General features: G+C 63.4%; 1 protein-coding gene across 5 annotated transcripts in view; it reads right to left on the bottom strand.

Annotated features, from left to right (window-relative positions):
- Positions 1-4,186: 4,186 nt before the first annotated feature.
- The window catches only part of MTUS2 (microtubule associated scaffold protein 2), a 367,564-nt gene continuing 346,743 nt past the window's right edge, over positions 4,187-25,007 (bottom strand). For all 5 annotated transcript variants that reach the window (XM_036228402.1, XM_036228401.1, XM_036228400.1 and 2 more), the window contains 7 exons: positions 20,359-20,573; positions 14,479-14,584; positions 11,044-11,117; positions 8,496-8,594; positions 7,474-7,593; positions 5,947-6,044; positions 4,187-4,920 (listed from right to left, as the gene is read on the bottom strand). In XM_036228402.1, coding sequence (XP_036084295.1) covers positions 4,707-4,920; positions 5,947-6,044; positions 7,474-7,593; positions 8,496-8,594; positions 11,044-11,117; positions 14,479-14,584; positions 20,359-20,573 — 926 coding nt within the window. In that variant the 3' untranslated portion in view covers positions 4,187-4,706. The remainder of the gene's footprint in view (positions 4,921-5,946; positions 6,045-7,473; positions 7,594-8,495; positions 8,595-11,043; positions 11,118-14,478; positions 14,585-20,358; positions 20,574-25,007) is intronic.

Genomic DNA, 25,007 nt, shown 5'->3' with positions numbered 1-25,007 from the left:
GCCCAGCCCCTGGCGTCCCAGAGCGTCCCAGGGGCGCAGAGTGGGCCAGGACCACGGGAGCCGGCCCTGCCCCGGTCCGCTGAGCACCTGCCCGCACGTGCCCGCGGAGCCCGTCCCCACGGCGCCGCGCTGCCACCTGGTGGCCTGCGGGTGGCGGGCCGGTTCCCAGGAGGCTCTGAACCCCGGAAGCGGTCCGGTCTGCAGGTCGAAGGTGTCGGGGGCGGGGTGCGGGGAGCGGGGGAAGGGTCACCTGGAGCGCCCTCGCCCTGCACAGTCTGGTCAGGAAACACCCGCGAATCCAGAGCTGCGCCCAACAGCTTGTCATCTGCAGTAACGAGGACTCTCGCGGGACTGCGGTCCCCTTCTCACACCCGCCGTCCAAACCCAGCCTGGCCCGAGCCCCTTACTGAGCCCCGCGGGCCTGGAAAAGCAACTGAGGTAACCCTGGCTCCCCTCTTCAAAGGGAACAGTTTCAGCCAATCAAGCCTGACCTCCAACCCATCGATACAGTCGTTGAAAAAAGGCCCTGTAAGGAAAGACAGGAGGTGGCTTTGCTGACCGGGACAGGAGGTGGCTTTGCTGACAGGGGAGCCGTTGGGCCTGCGTCTCAGTGTGGGGAGCACCTGGTCCCCGTAGAGTCGGGATGAGCTGGGGATGGGAGCAGCCGTTTGGGTTGACTTCCCCCTGGATGCTTAAATTTTGCTCCTTAGAACAATGGTGTTATTCACTGAGATACCGGCCCTCTGCTGTCACGGGGTGGGGCGGATGCAGCATCAACCTGGGGGCAGGGGACATGGGGGACCCCGCACAGCGAGCAGCAGCCGGGCGCGGTGGCCTGCGCGCTCCTCTGTGCCATGTCCTCCCAGCCAGGGCCCTCGGTCACATGGAGGCCGGTGGCCTCGGCTTAGAGCCTTGCAGACTTGGTGAGTCAGGCGAATGACCTCGGCTTCTGCCCATGACCTGGGCCGGCAGAAACCCAGGGGGCCTTCTGTTTTTGTTTTTTTTTTTCTTTTTTTTTTGGGGGGGGGGTTGGAGGCAAGAGGTTTCAAAGAGAAGCAGACTGATTTTAAAAGATATTTCGCAAACTTAAAGTGAATGAAGTCCCCTTGTTTTAAAACCCAGGACGGCTTACCAGCCTTTGGATATGTGTGTGTGTGTGTTTTTTAACTTTTTTGCTTTGAAGCGTTTGACTCTAACCCTCCAGCGGGCAGGACCCTGGCTCTCGCTGGGGGGTGCGGCCCCGAGCCCCAGCCTGGTGCCTGTCTGAGCCAGCACCGGCTGGGCCACGGCCTGCCGGCGGGGCTGCGGGCAGGCGGGCACGCCTCGCTTCACTGCCTCGCAGGTGGGGCGCGCTTTATGCGTGGAAGGGCAGACCCTCCTTCCCGCTGAGCTGCCCCACGCGGGGAGAGCCGCTCCGCGCCAGGGGCCTTGGCACCGACGAGGGACGGAGGGGCTGACCTCGGAGGTCTGCCCTGCCTGCTGCAGCTGGGCTGTGGGCTGGGGGACGCGGAGCCCTGCAGACAGGAGGCGGTGGCCATAGCCCGGCTTCCGGCACGTGCCAGTGGGTGAGTCGCCGTCTGCTCTGTTCAGCGGAGGCGAGACCTCACGTGGCCGTGGAAGGTGGTTGTTGTAAAAGCAGCCGGCACAAGGTACCCCAGAAGACGCCCTCGATAATCCGGGTGCGGGGGTGACTCCGAGGGGGTCCCGTGCCCCTCGCAGGCCCGGAAGTGACTGCCGGTGCTTTACGACGCGCGAGAGGCCTCTCCTGCAAACTTGCTGGAGTCACCCCACTCGGGGAACTGGCCACCTAGGGGTCCTTGAGCGTGGGCGAGCCGGCCAAACCCGCTGCAGCCCAACCGGAGGCCGGGGCGGTCGGCAGGTCTCCCAGGCCGCACCAGGGGCGCCGGCTGCAGTGGGTGTTACGGGGAGCGCCGCCGAGCTGTCTGGGGACTGGGGGTCCCTGCTGGTGTGAGAAAGCTCGCGATGATAAACCGCCCTGGCCGTGGCCACCACACCAGGCAGGCTCGGCCCTGCTGCCCGTGCGGGAGCTCTGTGGCCGTCGGGTGTGACTGACGGGACTTGGGACAGGTCACGCTCTTCCCTGGGAGAAAGCAGACACCCGTGGGTCTGAATCGGAAACGGATGGGGAGCGGATCGGGCCCAATCTTGTGGGTCTTTCTTTATTCTCGCCAACTCCAGCCCACCCAGCCTGCTGAAGAGGCCGAGCACCGCGGAGCCACTGAGCTCCCCACAGTCTGGGCCTGGCTGCCGCAGACGCGGGCGCCCGGGGCCTGGTCGGTCCGACTCGGTGACGGTCAGCCGACCCTGGCACAGCCAGGCCTGCCAGCGACCTCCTCGGGCTCCCTGTCTCGGAGCACAGCCTGAGCCTCCCGGAGCCTGAGAGGGCCAGGCCAAGAATTACAGAGCACGCACGTCACCGAAAGTCCCTCTAGGTCATTTTAATATGCTTCAAACACAAATATGCAACACAGAAACTGGAAGGGCCGGGTAAGGAATGTGTGACCCCGTTCAAACAATCACCTGGTGTGCGGCCCGCCAGCCCCCCGCCCCGACGCCCGGCCAGAACCCCGTCCCAGTGTGGGGGCCGGGGCAGCTAGGGGTCCCCGACGCCTAGTGGAGGTTGGCGAGGTCGCGAGGCCCGAGGCTGCAGCGCGTGTGTGTGGACGGCACTTCCGCGTGGGGGGCGCGAGGCGAAGGGGGCACAGCGGCCGCCACCCCTCGTCCGGGACAGGGGTGTCCTGGGAGTGATGGGTGCCCACGGAGGCGCGGGCAGCGCGGGAACCAGCTCGGGGGCCGGGGACGGCCGCTCAGGGCCAACGTCTCGACGCCGGAACCGCGACCGCGCCGCACGCCCCTCGGGACGTGGGGGTCTGCACTGCCGTGTGGCTGCACGTGGCCGGGCCACGGACGGACGGACGGACGCAGTTCCTGGGTCAGGGGGCGGAGCGGCCGCCCGGCCTGTGTCTGCAGGGGGCGCCGTCGGCGCGGCGCGGCCCACGATGGAGCGCCCCGCTCGAGGCTCGAGGGCCGTGCGCGGCCTCGCAGGGAAAGAGAGCTCACCGTGACTTCCGCGCGCGCCTCCTGGAGCGCCCCCAGGACGGGCAGAGACCCTGGGAGGTTCGCTGGGAACGAGACGCACCTGAGGCCAGGAAGCCCCGCCTTGACGCTCGCGGGGGACTCGGAACATGCCGTCCTGCCGGCCACCGGCGCGGCGAGCAGGCGGGGCCCTGGGCGAGCCGCCCCCTCCCCACACGGACGCCCCTGCCCGAACCCCTCGCCTCGGTCCAGCTCGAAGACGGCCCTGGGCTCAGGACAAGGTCACGGGCCCTCGGGAGAGAAGTGCAGAGTCTCAGTCACGAACAGGAAACGAGGCAGCATTATCGTCGCCACGGCGACTGTTACACCCGCTTCCTTTTTCGGGGTGTCACGCCCTTCGCCCCCGCAGCGCTGTGGCTGCCCCTCGCACGTGCGGCCGTGACACCGGCCCCTCTGCGTGGAAGAACCTCCCGAGCCCGAGGCGGGTCCGCGGCCAGCTGGGCCCCTGCTCGACCCTGCAGCAAACATGCCTGGGCTCCCGGGAGGTCACGGGGTGGCCCGGCACAGCGCCGCACTGGTTTTCTGGAAGCTTCTGCCAGACCCCTGAGCCATCCGAATGTGCAATGACGGGGCTGAGTCGCTGAACCAAACCGAAGGGCCGGCGGCCGTGAGGTGGGCCGACCGTCGGCAGCACCGGATCGGAGCGAACCCCGGGCCGTGCCCAGTCCCGCCGCGGACCCTGCCCGCCGTCCTTGAGGACGGAGGCCGAACGGTCTCGGTCAACGCCAAGGTCATCCTCGCCCTCACGCCAGAAGGTCACGCTCTTTCGGACCTTCCCGGGGTGCCGCGAGCCGAGCGACGGGTCCCGAGAAGCCGCTGAGGAAAGCAAAGCGAGACGCGTGTTCATGAGACTGCAGAGTCCCCGTCACGGCGGCGTCCGTGGAAGCCGCCCAGCTCCGCGGGGCTCTCTGCCGCGTCGTCCACGACGGGCGGCGTGACCGTGGCCGCGCGCCGCGCCGACGAAGCAGCCGACGGCGGCGAAGGCAGGTGGCCTGTCCGCTGGTGTCCGTGAGATAGGGCGCCACTCGGTGGCAGGTCGCAAGGCGCTTCTTATCGGTCTCTCTCTCTCTTTTTTTTTTTTTTTTCCTTTTTTTTCTGTTTTGGGTAGAAATATTCCTGGGAAGCGAGATAGAAATGCGTTTTTATTTCCCAGTTATTCTTAGGCACGCGTTAGAAAACGGCTGACCTTCACCAAAATATGTCAGCGCTTCGTGGTATAAAAAAAGAAAAAAGCGATCCGGAACGGCGCGTGCGCACGTGTGTGAATCTGCGCACACATGCCGCGCACACCGCGCCGTGCACGACGATCAGTCGGTGTGGACTCGGCGCTGGGCCACCGGTCGCTAGCCTGGATTCTGCGGAGGAAGCCCACCGCTCAGGGACGACTGGAGTTTCTTTTGGCTCTGAATACGGTCAGACGCTTGCACGTCGGCCAGCGTGGGGCAGTCTCGGCGGGGCTCGGCGGGGCTCCCGGGGCTGCTGCCGCGTGGCTACTGGCCACGCACGCGGGGCCCGCCGGCCCGGCCCGGGTCGGGACGCCCTCCGGGCGCACACGGGGCGCGGCTCCGGAGGGCTGCCTGGTGGTGGCGTCATCTGGGCGTCGTGCTGAATTTGGCTGGTGACGAGGGCCCGGAGGAGGAGCCGCGGTACACGGGGGAGGTGGGGGACAGTTTGACCGGGCTGGTGGGGTCCCCGGTTTGCAGCTTCCACAGCAGCTCCTCGTTGGTCCGGCTCAGCCTCTTCTTCTCCTGCGCCTCCTTCTCCACGTACTCCTGGAGGTTGGCATTCTCCTCCGACAGCTGTCTGCACGGGGACAAGAAGAAGCCAGTGAGTCGGGGGGCCTCAGCTCGAGGCGCCGGGCCACGGGCCACGGGAGGAGGCGGCCGCCGCTGCGGGGGGTCAGGGACAAGGCGGGCCGCCGCCACACCCGACCTCGGCCGAACCGAGACCGCCGCTTGTCCCCAGGGCCCCCTGCCCACACCGAGTGCACGCTCATCCCCCTGCCCGGACGGGGAGGTGCTGGCCGCCCCGTGCACACAGCAGAAGCCAGAGGCAGAGGCAGGAAGTGGCGGGGGAGCTGGTGCGGAGGCCCCCGGGGGGCTCGGAGACAGTGGCGGGTGCCGCCCCGGCACACGCGGTGCTATCTGGCCTCCCCGTCCTGGGCTGTGCCTTCCCCTGCCACGGACGCTGGTCTGTCCTCTGCCCACCTGCTGGCCCGCGAGCCTGAACGCACGGGCACCAGGGGCGGCCGCTTCGCACCGGCAGCGCCCAGCCTGGCGCCCAGCTCGGGCCTCGTGGACGGTGTAACCGCCCACTGGCCGACGGAGCCCCACGCCCTGCCCTCCTCCGTGCTGCCGGCGGGAGGGAGGTGTCTCCACATCCTTCCTTGAAAGTGGGGGGACCTCAGAGCAGGGGAGCGAGACGGAATCGGAGCCACCGAGAAGCAGCCGCCTCTGGCTACACGGCTTCTCTCTGGCACGTTCCAGCCCTGTGGCCCTCCCTTTCCTGCCGCCCCGGGCCGGCCCCGGATGACGGCTCTGCAGCCGGCGCCTCTCAGGGTCTGCGCCACTGAGTGAGCAGGGTGCGGGGCTGGCCCCCCTTGGCCTGGGTGCAGCCAGCTGGCGCCGCGCCCCGAGACCCGCTCCAGAGGCGAGCCCCTGCAGCCGCCAGCCGCGTCGGTGGCCTCTGCCCCTCGCTTTTGGGGAAGCTTCCAGCTCAGAGGAGCAGGGCCATGGGGTGCCGGGACAGACTCGGAGCCCTCGAGCCCACGAGCAGAGGCGCTCTGTGGGCGACACGTGCCCCGCGAGCCCCGGCGTCCGGGCCCCCCACCTCGTGACGACGGTGTTCTGGTCGATCCTCGCCTTGAGGTCTTCGTTCCGCTGCTGGAGGACCTGGATCTTCTCCTGCAGGAGCAGGTTCTTCTCTGCCTGTAAGGGGCGTGCTGTGAGGAGGCCTCGCAAGGCCGTGTGGCCGGCAGGGGACCAGGGCCCTCGGGGGCTTAGCCGGGACAGTGTTTGCAGACGGCGCTGTGCGGCGCCTCGGGGGTGGTGCTCAGAGGGATGTGGCTGACTCTTCTTTTTTTAAACAAAATAAAACGAGAGAAAATACCGGCATGTACCGTGTGCAATAAAAGTATTATTACATACGTCATGGACGCAGTTTTATTTTACCTGTAGTATGTGTGCGTGAGCACGTGCACACGCGTGTGTGTGTCTGTGCGTGCGCCAGATTCCTGCGTAGGAGACATTTCCTACAGGGAGTGTCCCCAGGCCCGGGCCCCCCTCGGTGGCACGCCGTGATCGACAGCAGGGCCTGGTTCGGCTGCGGGTGCCCTGGCCTTCCCCAGAAGTCCCCCGTGCTGTCACCTCCCAGGCGGGACGGCCTTCCGGGAGGGGAGCGTAAGGAGTGTGGACAGCTTTGTCCTTCTGCGGCCCTGGGCAGCCGAGGTTGCGAGGGCCAGGACCCGCTGGTCACGCTGGCGGAAATGGCCGCCACCCACGGCCACGATCTGCCCCCCGACCCACGCCGCTCTCTCTGTCGGGCACCGCGTCCCCCCCCGCCGGAGTCTGACGCCTGCTGAAGCCCAGCTCCCTTCTAAGAGGAATGTAGAAACAAATTATTTTTTTGAAAAGAATGTGACAAGTTCGCTGTTAGTGTAGTTGGTCTTTAAAGAAGACGGTCACCTCTCTAAGACTAAGGGACAGGGATGGGAGCCGAGGGCCCGGCCTCTGGCCCTGCTCTGAGGCAAGGCGCCTGCCTCACCGCAGCCCGCAGGGCATGGGGAGCGATTCGGTCTGTTCCTCCTGTCTGTCTGTTTTTTGCTGGGAGGGCCTCCTGGACCGAGGCGTGGTGCCGGCCTGCAGAGTGCCCGGCGCGTGGCTGGCGACGGCCACTTCAACCCTGAGGCCTGCAGGTGACCGGAGAGCGGATGCGGGTGGCCCGGCCGGGACAGAGGAGGGGGTGGCGCGCGGCTGGTCCCCGCGCTGGCCGGGCTCCGTGGCCGCGCTCGGCCCGGGAGCCTCCCCGGCAGCCCCTGCCCCGCAGCATCGCGGGCCCCGTTAAGGAACAAACGCACAGCAGGCATGTGGGGGTGCCTGGCAGGTCGGGGTGACGCTGCACGTGCCCCCAGGGACGAGTGAGGACACCGCACTTCAGAGCGGCGGGACGGGCGGGGGGGACGTGTCCAGGCGAGGCCACCTCTGAGGTCTGCCACCACACCGCCTGGATCCCCCAGAAGGGCCTCAAGACTCAGCGTGAGCACCGGGCGGGGCGGGGCCCAGGGCCCGACGCGGCCGGTGGTGACGGGCACGGGGGCGGCGAGGGTCGGGGCCTTCCCGGGAAGACGCCGCGACTCACCAGCTTCTCCAGCTCGGCGATCCTCTTCTCCTGCTGGTGGATTTGCTGGTTCTTCATCTCCAGCACCTGCTTCAGGCTCCTCATGTCTTCCTCCAAGTGCCGATAGGGAGCCAGTGCCACCTGCGGGCGGAGGGCAGCGGCCGTTCCCCGGGGGCCCGCGCGCCGGGGGCCGGGGCGGGGGGGGGCCGTCGTCAGAGGGGCTGGAGGCTGGAATGGCGGGGCGCCACCAGCCCACCCCAGGGGAAACTCGGGGCGGCGGTGGTGAACGCGACATTGGCTTGTGACCTCATTCACCCCGCTCCTGGGTCCGGCCAACTGCAGGGGAGCTCCCGGTCCCCCCATGGAGAGCCCCCCGCCCGCCCCCGCCCGGCGTGGGAAATGAGCAAAGTGGTCCGAGGGGCAGAGAAGCCGCGTGAGAGAAAGAGGCTTCGGGTGAGGGTGGCGGAGGGGCCGATGGCAGTGTGCGCGTGCATACAGTGAGCTGCGTTACATGCAAATTCCAGATAAAAACCGCTTTTTGTAGTGTGAGTATCAAAAGAGACACACACTTGCTCTAAAACCTTCACGTCTCTGTAACTCCCACTGACCTGGGTGTAATGCGTTTTATCTGACAGCCCTACATCAGAGGGGGGCAATTTCTGCCAGCTTTTCTGGAAAAATCTTCCCTCGACCTACGAACGCCGGCCCCAGCCGCCCCGTGCCGGCCCAGCGGAAGCCGGGAGGGACAGGCGCGGGGCGCGGTCCCGGCCAGGGCGGGTGCCCCAGGCCGCGCTGGCCCCAGGAGCGCAGGGACAGCGGCCGGGAGCCGTGTGCGGTGTGGACGCCGCCCCACACTGCCCGGTCTCAGGGGCCAGGAGGTGACGGGCCTGCGGTCAAAGCCCCGGGGGTCCTGACCAGCTGCCAGCTGGGGCTCGGTCAGCTCAGGGGCCCTGTCTGGGGGGGCTGCAGAGGAAGCCACATGGCTTCCTGGGATGAGGCCCCGTGGGGGCCCCGGTGCCCGGAGGCCTGGCGGGCTCGGCCACCTCGAGCTGATCCTCGGTGTTTCTCCTCAGAGCGTCCTCGAAGCGTCTGGCTCGGTCCCGCAGAGACTGGCTCTGGAAGGTCAGCGTGTCCACCTGGTCCTGTAGTGACGGCAAGAGGGGTGTCCGGCCCGGCCCGCCGCGGACGCTGCAGCCTGGGAGCTGCGGCGAGGCCCCCGGAAAGGCCCGCGGCGTTGAGGTGACCGCGCTCCGACAGGGGCCGCCCCCCCGCCCACCCCCCCGGGCCAGCACTGCCTTCTCCGCCGGCTCCGTCTCAGTCCCCGGTCACTTCTACCCCGCCCCCGGCCTCGCTGGTCCCTGAGGTGGGCTGCCCTCGGCCTGAGTCCGCCCCCTGTTTAGAGCCTCCCCCAGGGGACAGATGCTCCTGGCCCCGTGGCAGGCCGAGGGAATAAAGGCGCGTCCGGGGTGCACCGTGCCCCCCCCCACCGGTGCCACCACCAAAACCGGGCGACGAGGGGCTCGCGGGAGCCCTCCGGGCGCGAGAATCGCCCCGTGCCACCCACCCGAGGCATCGTGTGCGACGCGGCTGCACTGCGACTCCGTGCCGCACGCGGTGCCGGCCGGGGGGCCGCCTTCCTCATCGCGGCCCGCGGGCCCTCTCGGCCGTTTTCGCCACCTCCTCCTTTCCTGCACCAGTGACCTCCATGACCTCCGTTGCGTTTTTAAGAACTGAAAGCCCCCTGTGGCGCCACTAAACGCACACGCTGGTGCACCGGGCCATGTTGCCGCCGTCGGTGGCGGTGTGCACACGCGGGACCTGGCAACCGTGTGCAAGTCGGAGTCCGAGGTGCAGCCCGGGGGCGCGTGACGGCGCCGGGCAGTGGCCCCCCAGACCCCCCGCAGCACGGAAAGCCTGTGCCACCCCGGGGCTCCTGCCCCAACCTCCCCAGCGCGACGAGGAGGCAGGAAGCGCTCCTTTCGAAGCCTCCCCTCCTCCGTTAGAAAAGCAAACAAAACAGCGAAAGAAAAACGCACCACGGTCCACACCCAGGACGGTCCACACCCAGGACGGTCCACACCCAGGACGGTCCACACCCAGCACGCATCTCCAGCACCAAACTGAGGTTTTCGTCCTGTTCAAAACCGACTCCTCCTCCCCGCCCCCCGGCAGGCGCCGCTGTGCAGAAACCGGCCGGGCCGGGCCGGGCCGTTCTCTTACTGGGTCGGCCCCTTCGCGCCATGCTGAGAGGCACGAAGACCCAGCTGGCAGCCTGGGCCAGCGCGGGGACCCGGGGTTGACCCATGGTGACGAGAGCAACAGCGGGACACCGAGGATAAACGCAGCAGCCTTGGCGCCGTTCGGCCGGCGGCCGCTGCTCCTCGGGAGCGGTCCCCGCGAGCCGGGCTCGTGCCGCACCGCCCCACGCCCGGGCCGGACGCACGGCGTCTCCTCCAACCTGCTCGCACCGTGAGGAAGGTGCTGCCATCCCCCCCCCCCCCATTTCACGGCTGACTAAGCGACGGTTCCCAGAGCTACAGAGAGGGGTGCGGCGGGGACTCACACCCAGCAGCGCCCGTTTCCAGCCGCCGGTGCCCTGGGGAAGGGGGCGGAAGCGACTCCCCTTCCTCACACCAGACGACCTGCAGCCCACGCGGGCTGTGCTCCCGGGCGGCGCGTGACGGCCACGGTGCGTGCGCCGTGTGACTGCGGGAGTCAGGGCAGAGGGGAGACTCACGCACGAAGACGTGAACCCCCATCCCCCGTCCGTTGCGGTTTGGGGCAGGACGGGGTTTCCGCGACGTCACGGTCCGGCTTTCCCCGGCTCCTTCAGGACCGAGCGTCTGTCCGTCTGACGGCAGGAGGGGCGGGTGCGCGAGGCGGACAGTGTGGGGCTAATTTGAAAAACCCCTGCCTTCTCGCTGCCCTTACGGAAATCGAGGGGCCGCCGTCGTCGCTGTCATCGCGCTGTCCGGATGCGGGTGACCCTAACATCTGACAAGCGACCTTGCTACGATCAGGACTCCCGCAGCGGGGAACAGAAGCTGGGGAGAGGCAGCGGGGCTGGGTCCCCGCGAGGCGGGAGGGACCTGCGGCTGGCCTGGGAGACCCTCCATTCTTGCGCGGGCACAGCCGGGAGCCAGGCAGCCCCCCACCCCCCGCCGGCGTCTGAGGCCCCCGCGTTCCGCAGGTTGGCCTGGGGGGCGCAGAAGGTGCTTTTCGCCCCCACCCCGGCCCTGGTGGCTCCAGCCCCTCTCCACCTCCCAGAGTGTCCCGTGACTTCGGCCCTGCATAACCCGCCCTGCGCCGGCCCCTGTGAGGACGTGCCCCTCCCCTCGAGCCACGGCAGGTGCGGGGCCGCCAGCAGCATCGCTCACGCGGCGCGGCTGCGAGCTACCTTTGAGGCTGGCTGTCCCTGAGCCACAGCCCTCCGAGCGGACAGCAGCGTCCTCAGGGCAGGGAGGGCGTCTCCTCGCCCCCCGTCCTCCGGCGCGTGCCACAGGGCCCGGGACGTGGCGGGCACTGGCTGAGCGAGTGTGGACGGGGCTGACGACCCTCGTCGCGCGGCGTCGGAGCTGAGCGGATACTGACCTGCAGGGACAGGCGCAGCCTCTCGAAATTTTCTTCCATTTCCTTCTTTTCAAGCTCGTGGGCGGACACCAGGTCTGGGGAGAAGACGTCAGGGGTTAAGCTGGCCTTTCTTCCGGAAAGGACCGAACCAGACTCTTCCGCCAGACTAAGTCGCGGGACCAGCTGAATAGGGGACAAACGGCGCACGGCGGACCTCGGCCTGCAGACACGCGCCCTGCCCTGCACCGCAAGCGGCGTCGCTCAGGAGACGCGGGGGGGCGGGGGGCCGAGGGAGAGAAAGAGGGGGACAGGGAAGAGACGGGGCGCACGCGCACACGGGCACACACACATTCACAACACGTATACACAAACACATGCACACACACGCACATGTACACACTCATGCACACGCACACATGCACACACACATGCACATGTGCACACACACGTGTACACACTCGCGCTCACACATGCACGCACATGTACACACTCACGTACAAACACGCATGCATGCACACACATGCACGTGTACAGTCATGCACACGCATGCACACACTCGCACAATGCGCACACTCACACTCACACACGCACACTATGCACACACACATATGAACACATGTGCATGCGCGCACACACACACGTGTACGCACTCATGCACACGCACACACACACGTGTGCGTTTCTATTCCCTGCTCTCCTGCCCCCCGGGCCAAGCCAGGCTCTCGCCCGCGGTCCCCGTTTTCCTGACAGTGGAGGCGGCGACTGGGCCGTCAGTGCCAGCCCCCCCAACGCCCCCCCAGGAGCATTCTTCCTTCCCACCCCCCAGCAGCCATCTGGGGCTGGAGGAGGGAGCTTTTGGGGAGAATAGGGCCGTGGGCGCCCGCCTCGCTGCCTGGGCGCACTGGGGCTTTTGGGGTGTGGGGTGGGGCTGCGTCTGCAGGGCCTCCGGGCCACACCCCGAAAGCCGCAGCTCTCTGGGAGTCCCTTGAGCAAAGACAGCGTCGATGTTAAGACTCTCAGACAGGAGGAGGCCGATTGGACGGGTTCCTCCCGGAGAGCCTGGACCCTTCTCCTCTGTGAAAAGTGTCATCCCAGCAATAACCTGCAAGCTAGGCGGAAGGAGACGGAGCGTAAGACTTATTAAGCAAATGGATCCTGTCTTCCTCCAGATGGGAACAGTCTTATTAGCAGGGTGAGGCCCACCTCATGCCGGCTACGCGAGCGATTTGTTTGCACGTTGCAAACGGAGGGCCGGAGGGTCCTCGTACAGCCTGGGTCGCACGCTCCGGGCAGGCGCGCCCTGGGCCAGCAATGATCGCCCGGGCGGCAAGAGCCGCGATTAGGAAAAGCGCTGTGGTTTCCACCGACCCAGATCTTTTCAACTCATGATGGTGAAGGTCTGTGGGAGACCCGGTTGTGATAAAGGACATGGACGGTCTCTAAGTGGAACCGCATCAGTCAGAAAAAACTACCGGGTCTGTCGCTACGAAAATCCAGACTCAAAAGGCAGCGCTCTGGAGACGGCGTTCAGAGACCATTTTCCTGCAGGGCGGTCACGGGCCGGACGGCCTTTTCCGCTGGCCCGGTACCCGCCCCGCGCCAAGGGAAGTCAGTGCCTGCTCTGGGGACAGCACACACCGTGGCCAGCGCCTCTGCACCCGCGTGTCCGGCACACTGTTTTGTGGGCCTGTCGCTCTGCCCGCAGCCAGTGCCGTGCTCTGGGACGTGGTTCTCAAATCTGGCCGCGTTGGAACCACGTGGGGAGCTTTCAAAACCCCTGGTGCCTGGGCTGCACCCCAGAGCAATGAACTTGGCATCTCTGAGGTGGGATTTTCACATCTGTATTTAAAAAAAAAAAAAGGAAAGAAACAAAAACCAAGCTCCAGGCGGATCCAAGGCGCAGTCATGGGCGTAGACGTCCTTGCTGCGAACATTTTTTGCTGTACAATTAATTGAGCATAAGGCAATTTTTCTGTAAATGAGATAACTAACTGGTTGATAGTCTCGGTTTTCTTCTTTCTTTCGGTCGTTGTTTGGTTTTCTTTCTCCGCTGACGATCGCCACTGTTACTCCTGTTTTTAGATCATACAGAACTCTCAGCCGGCCCTCTCGAGAGCTGGCACGGTGACTCGCAGACGTGGCGCTGGCCTTCAGGTGCTGAGCACTTCCTCCAGATGAGATGATTTGCCCCGAGAGCTGGTTTCTTATTTTGAAGCCCCCTTTGCTGGAAGGAGAGAGGGAGGCCGAGGGCTCTCTTTGAGGGAACAGGGTTGAACCTATGCTTCCCATAGAAAAAAAGAAAAATACTTCGGTGCGATCTGCAAAATAAAATCAGTTATTTGAGCAGCATTGCCACAAATCTGTACACCTTTTAAATAAAGTCTTTTTAATTTTGTTATTTTCTTTTTGTGTTCCACGATGTCCTTTGTAATGTCTCTCTTTTATTTGTTGCGATTTTTATCTTTTTTTTTTTTTTAACAGCAAAATGGTCCTCCGGCAATTAGGGACGTGAGTGGAAATGTGAGTGGCGAGGATGCTCGTGGCAAAGATGTCTACGGAAAAGATGCTACGCAGAAATACCTAGACCCCGGAGCCGGTGCTCTCTGAGACGCAGGTGACACAGGAAGTAGTTCTCAGGGGATGACCTTGTGCCCGGGCTGGGCCTCTCCACGCACTACCGGTTCCCAGCGGTGGCCGGGAACCACGCTCCCGGCGGGTTACCGCACAGCGGGCTTTGGTGTTTACAAAGAACATTTAAAAAAATAACGAAAAACTCGTGTTAATTCTCGAATTTTAAAAATGTATCCATCTGTTTTTAAATTTCATTGTTGCTAATATGCTTCAGCAACCCTCTGACTGGGGGGAGCCGTGGGGGGAGGGGACGTTGAAAGAAGTTGTGTATATTAGCGTAAATGCACGTCAGAGGCGTGAAAACTCCTTTCGCAAAGTCGAAATCTTCTCAGCACTTAGCACATGTCACCGCTGTCATCGTGACGCACACAGAACCCCGAGGGTCCGGAGGTAGTTCAAAGTTACAAAAAATGTAAGCGGGGAGGGCCCTGAGACCCCAGAGGCCCCGTGGGGAGGGCCGCTAACGGGCCACGAAACGGGGTCCGGGCCAGGACGCCCACGCCTGCCTTAGGAGAGCGGTTCTCACGCGTGGCCGCCCACGGGACCGCCTCGGGAGGTCTAGAACCTCCCGGCGCCCCTGACCAGCACCACGGGAGCCCTGGGCCGGGACCCGGGCTGGCAGGGGTTCCCGCAGCGGGCGAGGCTGAGAGCAGCTGCCTCGGACCCCCGCCTGCCATCTCTCCTGTCCACAGGAAGCAGATGGGGGACACACCCGGATGGGAAGAGGGCCACGAGGGGAGGGGGCTCCCCGATCTGCGCAGGAGGGTCCGGCCCGCATGGCCCACTGCGGCCGGCCGCTCGCGCCCAGCCCAGGCTGGTAGCTACCTTGGACCTTGTGGGCGTGGTCACTCTGCAGGGCCGCGATGGCCTCCGTGTGGCTGGTTTCCGTCTCCTGGAGCGCGGCCTCGTGGCTGGTGGTGATGTCCTCTACCTGCGGGAGAGCCACAGTTCCGGTTACGCGGAGGGCTGGGGACGGCGGAGGCGAGGCCCTCGCCGCCCGGAGAGCAAGGTGGGGTTCAACGAGCAGAAAGGGCAGGGGTCCAGAGCGTCAAGGACGAGCCGTCCCGCTGAGATGGCGGCAGCTCCCAGTGGGGGGTGGGGGGGGGCGCCTAGGCCCCCTTCCCAGCCCTGGGCCTGGCTTTGGACCGTCCCCCTTGCAACCCCACCCCTGCCCCTCACACCAGTGGCTCCCCGAGGTCACGACGGTGTGTTCTCTGCACGTGGCTGCTGCGTGCGGGAGCTCGTGGAGGACTCTGCTGCCACCGCCACCCCACTGACCCTCCCTCCCAGCAATAACACGGCGTGAGCATTTACGCCCATTTCCCAGACGAGGAAACAGGCTTGCAGAGGCGCGAAACGTTCGGTCCCAGGGCTGGGAGGTGACCGAGCCAGCCGTCTGTGGCCCAGGTCTGTCTGACTCCAAAGCTGAAGCTGCCGCCTCCCCAGCGAGACCAGCTGCTGCGGCCTTAGGAGGCTCCCGGCGAGGCCGAGGCAGCACCTGCGCCCCTGCGCCCCCCGCGCGCCACCGGCTTGAGCTCCAGGTGACAACGCGCGGCTGCCCCCGGGCGGGGCTGCTGTTTCTCCCACGGGAGGCGCGTTTCCGAGAGTTCGATCGCAAGCTGCGCGCCCCTTGCCGCCTCCTCCGCCCGCACCCACCGCGTGTGCCCGTCTGGTTACTGGGTCCTCGTGGCTGTTGTTTTGACGTCACGTGCCTGACGTGCGGGAGGAGCCGCGTAAAACCACCTCCCCCCGGCTCGCACACACAGCAGTGGGCTCCGAATTCCCTGTCAGCGACTGCGCTGGGCAACGTGCCGTCGTCGGCAGCCGTGGTAGCCCAGAGCACGCGCCCGAGACCCACAGGGCAACGCTCTCCCTCCCTGCTCGCGGCCGCCTGGCTTTAAGTCGTTTATTCCATTTTACTTTGTTTATTTCAAAATGTCCGTGGACCTACGAATGCGTCACAACCTGACACATTGGAAAATCGGGGAAGCAGGGAACACCCCTGGGCCCTGAACCTCAGTTCAGCCCGGTGCGTCTAGCTGGTAACGTTCGGCCAGGGCCTCCCCTTCCTCCTGCCTCGCGGGGCACACATTGGAGCATTTCTATTTGAAAACGGGGCAGATTTTCATTCTTGCATGATACTCGCAGGTGGAAAATTTGTCTGACTTTCCTCTCCTGAGGTAAATGAGACCTTCGTCCATGAAAACGAATTTCACTGGCAAAACCAGCAATGAACAGCGTCGGGAAACGCGCAGCCCGGTTCGAAGGCATCCGCACAGGGCAGGAGGCGACTCGCTTTTACCGACTGGCTGTTCTTGAGTTGAGAATATTTTACTTAAGACTCAGAGCTGTGAACCTACTAAGCAGAAAGGCCGATTACCACAGTGTGTGGTTGTCCAATTCGTGCTTCTGTGGGGTTTTCATGCAATCTTTGTCCAAAGCTTCTCAGTCTCTTGGAAACATAAATCACTGGTTTAAAATATATATTATATATACACACACAGATATGTATTTCCACTGCCGACGTCACCTGGGCTGACGGCGCCCTGTGACTCGGGCACCCACGCGTGATTTGCAGGCTCGTTTCGCAGTTCGGGTCTTGCTGTGACTGCAACTTACGGGGCTCTCGCAGAAGTTGCCACGTTCCACCTGTCTGCTCCGGAAGACGCCCCAGACTCAGATACTCCGGGGTGTCTGTGCTCGGACGGGCCCCTGCCGGTGTGCCGTGGGGCCGGGCCTCGCTCGGCGGGGACACAGGCCGTGCCCGCCTCGCTGACGCGGGGACGGCGTGCTCCGACTGTCGCGGCCCCGGGCTCTGACAGGCTGGGCGTCCGCGTGAGGCGGGCCGCAGCTCTGAGCCGGGGCCCGGGCACGAGGACCCCGCGCTGCAGCCCCGAGGCTCCGGGCGTCTGTGCCGCCCGCGAAGCGCATTCCCTCCGTGCGAGGCGCCACCCCCGCCGGCCGTCCTCTTTCTCATCACAGGGTCACTCCCCACGACTGCACTGCTTTCCAGAGCACGGGCTCGCCCTCTGAAGCCGCCAGCGAGGGCCCTCGGCCTGAGGACACCCCGAAACCTTCTGCAGGCATCAAGGGGATTCAGACAAGCTGTCCCGAGGGGTGTGCCAATTGCCTGATGCGCTGTCAACCACGAGATCGAGGGTAAGAGGCGCCAAGGCACTAGCGGCCACGCGGGCTCGGCCGGGCCACCCCCTTCCAGCCCGACGCTTCCGGCTGCACCATGGTGCCTGCTCCGTGGACAGCCGCCGCCCCACTTTCTCCCACCCTGGGATGCACCTCCTGCTCCCCTGCATCCCTCCACAGGTGCTCGCTGAGGCCCCGCCTTCCCACACAGCCTCTCCCAGCATCCGGAGGCTCTGGGATGCGCTGGGGTTGGGGGGGGGGTGGCCCCTGGGACCTCGTTCTGTCTGATCGGTGAGAGTGTGGTTTTTGCTGGTGGCCACTGTGTGCCTGCCATGCAGGACAAAGAGACGTCGAAACGCAAGATGATGGACAAAGTGGCCTCTGTGTGGTCTGACGAAGCGTGGGGACGCTGAGCCTGCCGGCTGGCCTCGCAAGGCGAGTCCCTCAGGAGAGGGTACGAAGGACACCCTGGTAGGGGACAAAGCAAACGTAAACACCCCAGGGGTCAAGGGGAAAGCACCTGCTCAGGCTTCGCTGAGCGGAATCCATCACGCGCCCAGTAACCGGTGCTTCCCGAAGCGAGTGACTTCAGCCAGGCCAGGGAGGAAGGCTCACCGCCACAGGGCCTTGGAGGAATGGGGCCGAGGTCACGGAATGCCAGGCTCTGTGGCTGAGTATCTCTGGGGAGCAGCCAACGGCAGCCCAGAAAGGAGGCCTAGACGCTGTGCTGGGAAGGAGCCGTGTTTGGGGCGGAGGGGACAGCCTGTGCGTGGACAGGGACGATCTGTGCTGTGTGCTCTGGGTGGCGACCTGGCTTGGGCTCATGTACTAGTTTTGAGCAAATACCCTGTAGTCGTGCTTTCGAAATTAAAGTCAGACCTGATCTTTAGTGGCCTGAGGAAGCCAGGAGGCCAGGCCACGCCCACTCACGCCCCACGAGAGTCCCGGGGCGGAAGAGCAAGGCCCGCGTCCGTGGCACTGGGTTCTGGCTCCGGGGAGCGCTGACGGGTGACTGCCACTTGGTCCATCAGCGATTCTGCTTCGGTTAGCATGGGGTGAGGCCCAGGAGGGCGTTTTCACAAGGGATCCCCACGTGCAGGCAGGAGGGTCAGCCTATGACCCCCACCCCCAGGTGAGTGGACAGCTGGGTCTGTCGCCCAGGGGAGAGGCTGCAGCCTGCCCCGGCATGGGGGGTCCCCCGTCTGAGCAAAGCCGCAGGAAGTCCTGTGTGGGGGTGCTGAGGCAGCCTCCCCGCTGCTGGCCTGGGACACTGGGCACGGAGAGATGGGTGACCTTGATTTTTAGGTCTCAGAAGGACAGAGCTGTCACTGTCCGTGGAGTCAGCGTGGCCGAGTGCAGCTGTTCCAGAGGAGGAAAGCGAGTGTGCAGAGGGGGCCGGACGGCGGGCACGCTGGGCCTCCTCCCCGCCGAGCGGGCGAGCGCCGACCCCACCTGCACGCGCCCGGGTGCCAAGCGCACACGCTGCCTCTCCCCGCCCCCGCCGGAGCCCAGCGCACAGCCGGCTTACATCACCCATGCCCCGAACCGAGGGGCTTCTAGGGCAAGGGGGGCACAAACACAAGGCGAGGTTCCTTTGTCCTCACGGCCGGAGGCAAGCTCTCACTTCCGACACACGTCATCTGCAACGGAGCTTCTCTGCGCTTCCTCGGGGATGTCCCGTGGTCATCGCCGGAGACGGGGTGACGAGTAAGCCCCCGTTTTATACGCTGTGGTGTCTCTGTCCGCATGCCGGCAGGACGCTCGTGGACGTGGGCGGTGGGCGTCCCCTAAGTATTCTTGGCACATGTGAATGAATGTGAGCGAATCACTTTAGCCGACGTAAAGATCCTGGGAGAACCGAACTCAGGGCCTCAGGAGACAGGGCCCTTCTTCCCCGAGCGCAGTAACCCGTTCTCCACGCAGCCCGCTGCCCTTCCAACCCTCCCGGGACATAACACCCCGGGAGGTGCCGTGTCCCGGCTTCCGGCCAGGTGCGAGCCCACCTCCAGTGCCAGCTTCTGCACCCCGAGGCCGGGGTGGGGGTGCCTTCTGCCCAGGCCCCACTCACTTGTGGACAGGCTCCGCCCAGCAGGGCCTCAGCCCCTGGTTTCCAGATGTGATCCCCATACCTGAGCCTTCTCAGAGGGCCCCCAGCAGCGTGTCCTCCGGCCGGGCAGCCACCTCCTGGCCCCCAGCACCTCCTGGCACCTTCCCAACCAGCCCAGATGTCAGTCCTGACGTCTCGGTGACCCTGGCCACAAACACGCTCTCTGCGTAGAGGCGAGAACGAATGGCCCAGGACACAGAGGCGCAGGGCAGGCTGAAGTCCGCACCAGGCGGGAGGCGGGGCGAGGGGCCCCGACGCCGGCGAGAGGCACGGACCGGGCAGCCGCGAGCCGCGACGCCGCGGGTCCGTTTCTGCTGTCAGCAGCCCCAGCAGGTCACGTCACCTGTAACTTCACCTGTAGCCTATCCTGTCCCCTGGTCTCTCAGGCTGAACCACCTCAAGCCGGCAGGTGTGTCTGCTTTCCGGCCTCTGGAAAAGGAGGACGACCGGCCCGAGATGCTGAGTGGGAGAAGCGGCGACCGAGAGAGTTTCAGCTACGGCAGACGTGCTTATTGCTATCGGAATCTGCTCTTGCGTCACAGCCTCTGGGACGGTCGCAGCAGTCCCCGGGGAGCGGCCCAAATGATCGCGGTGGCGAAAGGCCACCTGCGCTGGCCCGAGAGTGGATGTGCTCTTTGCAAGCGCCAGTTTATCTTAGGGACCTCGTAGGAGGCCGTGAGGAGACCCACGCCGGTTAGGAGGCGGGTCTTGAGGCATCGGGCGTGGGGACTTAGAGAGAAGAGCGGAAAAGGAGCAGACGGAGGTCTCACCGCAGCAGAGCAGGCTCGCGGTCTCTCGCTGGGGCCTGCCCTGGTGGCCGACAGGGCAGCCCCTCTCCCGCCCGCTGTCACCCCGACGGGCTCCCCGAGAGTCACTCTCCAGCAGTAAACCTGGCGGACAGTTCCAACCTCGTGGCCTGGAGCCGGGCTGCATCTAACTTGGCTTTTCCGTCACGGGCTCCGTGAATTCTGGCCAGTGACTCGACCTCCCCGTCTCCGCTTTGTCAGACGTAAAGTGGGGATGGCGATGACGCCCACCTTGTAGGGTGGGCGTGAGGATTAGACGAGTCCGGAGGGGGAAAGGGTCGCGCCCAGCGCCTGGCGCACAGGTGCCCGCCGCCCTCGCGGAATACGCGGCGATAACTCGGGGAACCAAAGTGAAAGCGTGACGAGTCGCCCGCTGTAAGCGCGAGGAGAAACCAGAGCAGGATGCGGGGCAGGGAGTGTGTGCGGTGGGGGAGGGGCCGTGCCCCGAGACAGGGGGATGCACCTGGCCGGGAATGCGACATCTGAGAGACGTCTGGAAGGGGGGGACAGAGGGCCATGGGGTGTCTGGAGGGACAGCCTTCCGGGCAGGAAGTGGGAGTGTGCCTGGGAGGACCAGGGGGAGGACGGAAGGCGACAGAGGAAGGAACGCGGCCGGCAGCTCAGCTGCGGGGTGGGCGGCGCGCGCCTCACCTGCTGCTGGTGGCGGCGGCGCATGCGCAGCAGCTGCGCGCCGTGCTCCTCCTGCAGCCGCGCCGCCTCCGCCTGGAACTGGCGCTGCAGCCGCTCGCGCAGGTCCCGCAGCGCCGCGCGCTGCTGCGCCGCCAGCGCGCGCACCTCGTCCTCCAGGCGCCGCTGCAGCTCCTCCTTCTCCTTCTGCACCTTCTCGCACCTCGCCGTGCTGCAGGCTGCGGGCGACAACAGCATCTGCGTGAGAACCGGGGCCCGGAGCGCCCACGGGGCAGCGCCGAGATCAGCGGCACGGCCTCGCGACCGGCACGACCCGCCGCTTCGGGGGAGCGCCGCGCTCGGCCACGGGGCTTTTCCCTCTTCCTCTCTGGACCCCACGGCAGCCCGTGGGCAGACAGAGCTGCGAGGCAGGCGTGCGCTTTCTGGTCGCCGGCCCCTGTGTCCCCTGCTGGAGCAGGGGGTCCCGCGGGCCCAGAAACACTGGGTGTTTGTTCAAGAGGCATGCACGCTCCCAGCGCACCCCGGGTCGGGCAGCAGCCCCCCCGCCCCTGCGAACGGCTCACAGTGCACCCTGACCCTCCCCCCCATCTGGGAGCTGGGGCAGGGCCGGGAGGACAGCGCTGGCCGCTGCTTCCAGCGCTGTCCTCCCCAGGCCTGAGAGGGGAGATGGAGGTCTTCGAGGAACTGCGGGTTCACTCTCGGGGGGCCGAGGCTGCCCAGTAAGCACGCAGTGCCCCCTCGCATGGGCACCCACCCTGCCCATCCTGGTTCGCTTCCCAGGCTGCCAGCAGGGCGTGAGCCAAGGACAGGAGCTGCTGCACCTGGGTGTCCCCTGGGCCGTGGACAAGGGCAGACTGCTTCCGTTTGCAAGACCCTTCTCAGCGGCAAACCACTCCCAAGGGGAGAAATGCATCTTGACATCTTGACAGTCCCCCGCGTTTGAGTCAAGCGGGGCTGCTCACGGGCTCAGCCTGGGCACAGACGTCCAGGGGCAGACGCGAGCGGGGGCCCGCGATGCGCTCTGCTCTGTGCATCGTTTACCTTAAAAACGAGGGCGCGAGGACATGGGCGGGCTCACGATGGACCCTGGGGACATGGTTAGGATCAGAAGCACACACCCACGGTGGGGAGACAGCTTTCCAAACGCCCCATCAACCGGATCCCGCCCTAAAGAGGCGGTTGATTCAAGGGCCCTAAGAGCGTTTGTTCATTAGCATGAGGGATGGTTCAAAGCTTTTTTTTTTTTTTTTTTTTTGCCCTGGAGAAATGAGCGTTGGCTTGGCCGGCTATGGCGTAGGCGCCGGCCCTGTGAGAACAGGGTGTAAAAATCTGGCCAGCCCAGCAGCCTGCACTGTCCCTAGTGACTTCTTGGTCTGGGACTTCGATCCTCCCAGTGTCCCCTGTCCTCGCTCCTTTTGTGGGGGGCGGGGGGATTCTGGTGCCTTATGGAGCAGATGTCGGCAGCACCTGCCAGTGTGACGAGGGTGCCAAGCGTGGGCGGTGGGCGCGGCGCCCCCGGGTGGAGGCGGTAAGGGGGTGCGGAGAACCCCAAAGCCACAGCCACACCGACTTGAAAAGCCCTCTGCTTTTTATTGCCCCCTGTGCCAGTGATTCTAAAAATGCGGGTGAAAAATTATTCCAAACAGTCTTTCGTGGGTGTCTAAGTTCTAAACGATTGCTACGGTTACTGCTGAGGTTTTTAAAAATAACTTGTGTATTTAAAAAAAACAAAAACCAGAAATGGAGAAAAGTTGGAAGTCCTGTAGAAGGACATCACACAGATGACATCCCTCCTGAACCGTTTTGGAACGAGATGCTGACCTGCCGCCCATCAACCCCAAGGTCCTTGGCGCACGTCCCCTGCCAGCGAGGACCGTCTCCTGCCAAACCGCGGTGCAGGCATCAAAGCCAGGCGCTCAGTGTCGAGCCCACAGCGCCACCCAATGCTCAGAGCTGTCTAAACCTCGCCACGGAGTGCCCTTTCCAGAAACGGGACCCGGTTCTGAGTCACCAGCGGTGCTCAGCGGTCCCATCTCCTTATTCCCTTTCGTCCGAGACATTTATTTCCTCAGCCTTCCTTGACTTCAGGTGCTGGACACTTTTAAGGATGGCAGACAGGTCGGCGCCTTACGGAATGTCTCTCATTGAGGTGTGTCTGACGGTTTCTCATTATTAGATTCGGGACACGTGTGTCATTTAGCACCAGGTGCGTGTTTGGCAGGACGATCACAGAAGTGAGGCTGTGCTCTCCTCTTTGGAATATTGATGAGTCTGAATAATCTTTAAAATGGAAAGGTGTTTCTTTTTGATTGTTTATGTGGTGGGTCAGGAAAATCATGCATATCACTGATTACTGCTAGCTTACACTGAAAATGCTTTTGTGGTTCAGGGGACGGAGCGTTACAAACGATCTGGCTTGGGCGTCACACATGCTGGGCGTGTTGCTAACAGACCTTCGAGGCGGGGTGCATGTCAGGGGCACACTGCGGGGAGGGCACTGGGCTCGCTGGCTTCCTAGTAAACACGAGCGTGACTAGCAGGCCCGGTCCGAGGTTTTCTGGGACTTGGTGTGAGGTCGCGCTGGGGACAGGTCGAGCGTCCTCCCCTACCTGATCACGGTCCCTACGAAAGAGCCCAACAGTAACCACAGGCCAGAGCGGCTCAGGCCTCGTGGCAGTGGTACGGGGCATGTCCCCAGGGACTTTGGCTGGTGGGAAATGCGGTCACGACCCGCAGACCTGTCTACTATAAAGACAGGTTCCCCCTGGGATGATGGATTTTAAGAGAATAGAACGAAGACCATGGAATATCCATTCAGAAAAGAGTGGCTGACAGACAAAATCAAACGGAGACAAACAGATGAGCGGTAATTTGACCCAGTCGGGGGAAGGCAGGGGCACCCTACAGACAAGAAGGGAATGTGGGTGCTGCTGGGGATGACTGGGGAGCCCCAGGTAGTGCACCGTGGGGCGGGCGTCTGGGCACGGGGCCCCTTTGGAGGGCACTTCGTTTCTGTAGTCGGGTTAGCCTTCTTCACGGGGATCTTGACGCACCGGGCGCTGGGGTCGACATCGAGCCATGACAGCAACACGTCTGCTCGCACTTGAACTAGGTCTGCCCAGCGGTGCTCGGAGAGGAGACGCGCGTGTCCTGGCCACGCGCGGACAAATGGTCAGCACTGCCCCGGCCAGGTCTGCGCAGCTTGAAGCAAGACACGCTGCTTCACGCGTTAGGCTGGTCGAAAGGAGATGCTCGGGTGAGGCCGGAAGGGTCTGAGGAGACTGGCGTTCGCTGGGCCCCGGGCGGGAGTGTGTGTGCTGAGCCGCTCTGGAGGGTGCGAATTTCGAAGCGTAAATGATAGGGGAGGGAGCGTTATGGGGTGACAGCTGAAGAGTACATGGTTTCTTTTTGGGGGGCTTCTAAAGCATTCTAAGATAGAGGTAGCAACCGTTCCACTGCTCCGTGACTATGCTAAAACCCCTGAGCTGGCACACCGGAAAACGGGCGAGTCGTATCACACGTGAATTATGTCACACAGTTTTTACAACTAAAAGAGAGAAAACTTGGAAAAAAATAACATGCCTGGGAAATATCTCAGAGCGTGAATTTAGGATGTTTTTATAGGAGGAAAGCTCAGGTTATGATTTTAAAACTCTGTGTAACAATGGTGAAGATATAGGATAGCAAAATAAAAATGAAAATCTCATTGCTATGGAGTTTTGCGCGCGCACACACACACACACACACACACACACACGGTTATATGTAGAACCTGAGAATCATTCTTCCTGTTTCTTAACCAGAGATATACCAAGCACGTAAAGCTCAAATAAATGTTTCCCCCACGCAGAACAGTACTTTTAGAAGAATTTGGGGCTTGGAGCTATGTGTGGAAAAGCACTTCAAAGGAAAGTGCTATTCGAAGAAAATAAATGATGAGCAATTTTTATTATTTTCATTTGAGTTTTATGTGCTAATAACAGTATCTGTAACTCCAGAAAATTAAGGCAATAAATTGACTATACAGCTTGTGCAGATAGAATAAGACAGATGAAAACGAAAAAGAGGTGAATAAAAAAAGAATCAGTTACACCACAGAAAAACACTAAACGACACGGAGCTGTTACTGCAGTTTCACAAGTACACAGACCGCGGTGGAGGGAGAGGGCGTGATTTGCCTTACGTAATATTTGGGGGCTCGTTAAACAATGAATCCAATACACAAAGATGGCAAATCCTACATATAATGGGATATAGCCAACCAGTAAAAAACACAGAAGGTAAATCTTTTTGTGCTATCATGGAATGAAATCTCTAGTACATTGTTGAACCAAAAAAGGCAAGGGGCAGAAATAGCATGCTTGCATAATTCCCTTTGTCAGGGAAATGTGTCTATATTTCTGTCTCTTCCTTCCTGAGCTTGTGGGCTTAAGTTAGGGAACTTACTAACCGATGAACACCTGCAAAACAGGTATTTAATAAAATCCTAGTGTGTGTTTGCATGCTTTCTGAGCGAAAACGTTTTTTTAGATTATTGCCATGATTAAGGAGAATGGCAGCTGGTGGTCAGAAATGCTTTGACTCCTTTTCCTTACTTTTGGTTTATTTCCGTTAGCGGCGGGATGATCCCTGGGCCTGGCACTCTGTCTGGG

The sequence above is a fragment of the Rousettus aegyptiacus genome, unplaced genomic scaffold, assembly GCF_014176215.1.
Source record: "Rousettus aegyptiacus isolate mRouAeg1 unplaced genomic scaffold, mRouAeg1.p scaffold_m13_p_11, whole genome shotgun sequence".
NCBI lineage: Eukaryota > Metazoa > Chordata > Mammalia > Chiroptera > Pteropodidae > Rousettus > Rousettus aegyptiacus.
This window is presented reverse-complemented; position numbering and strand designations above follow the sequence as displayed.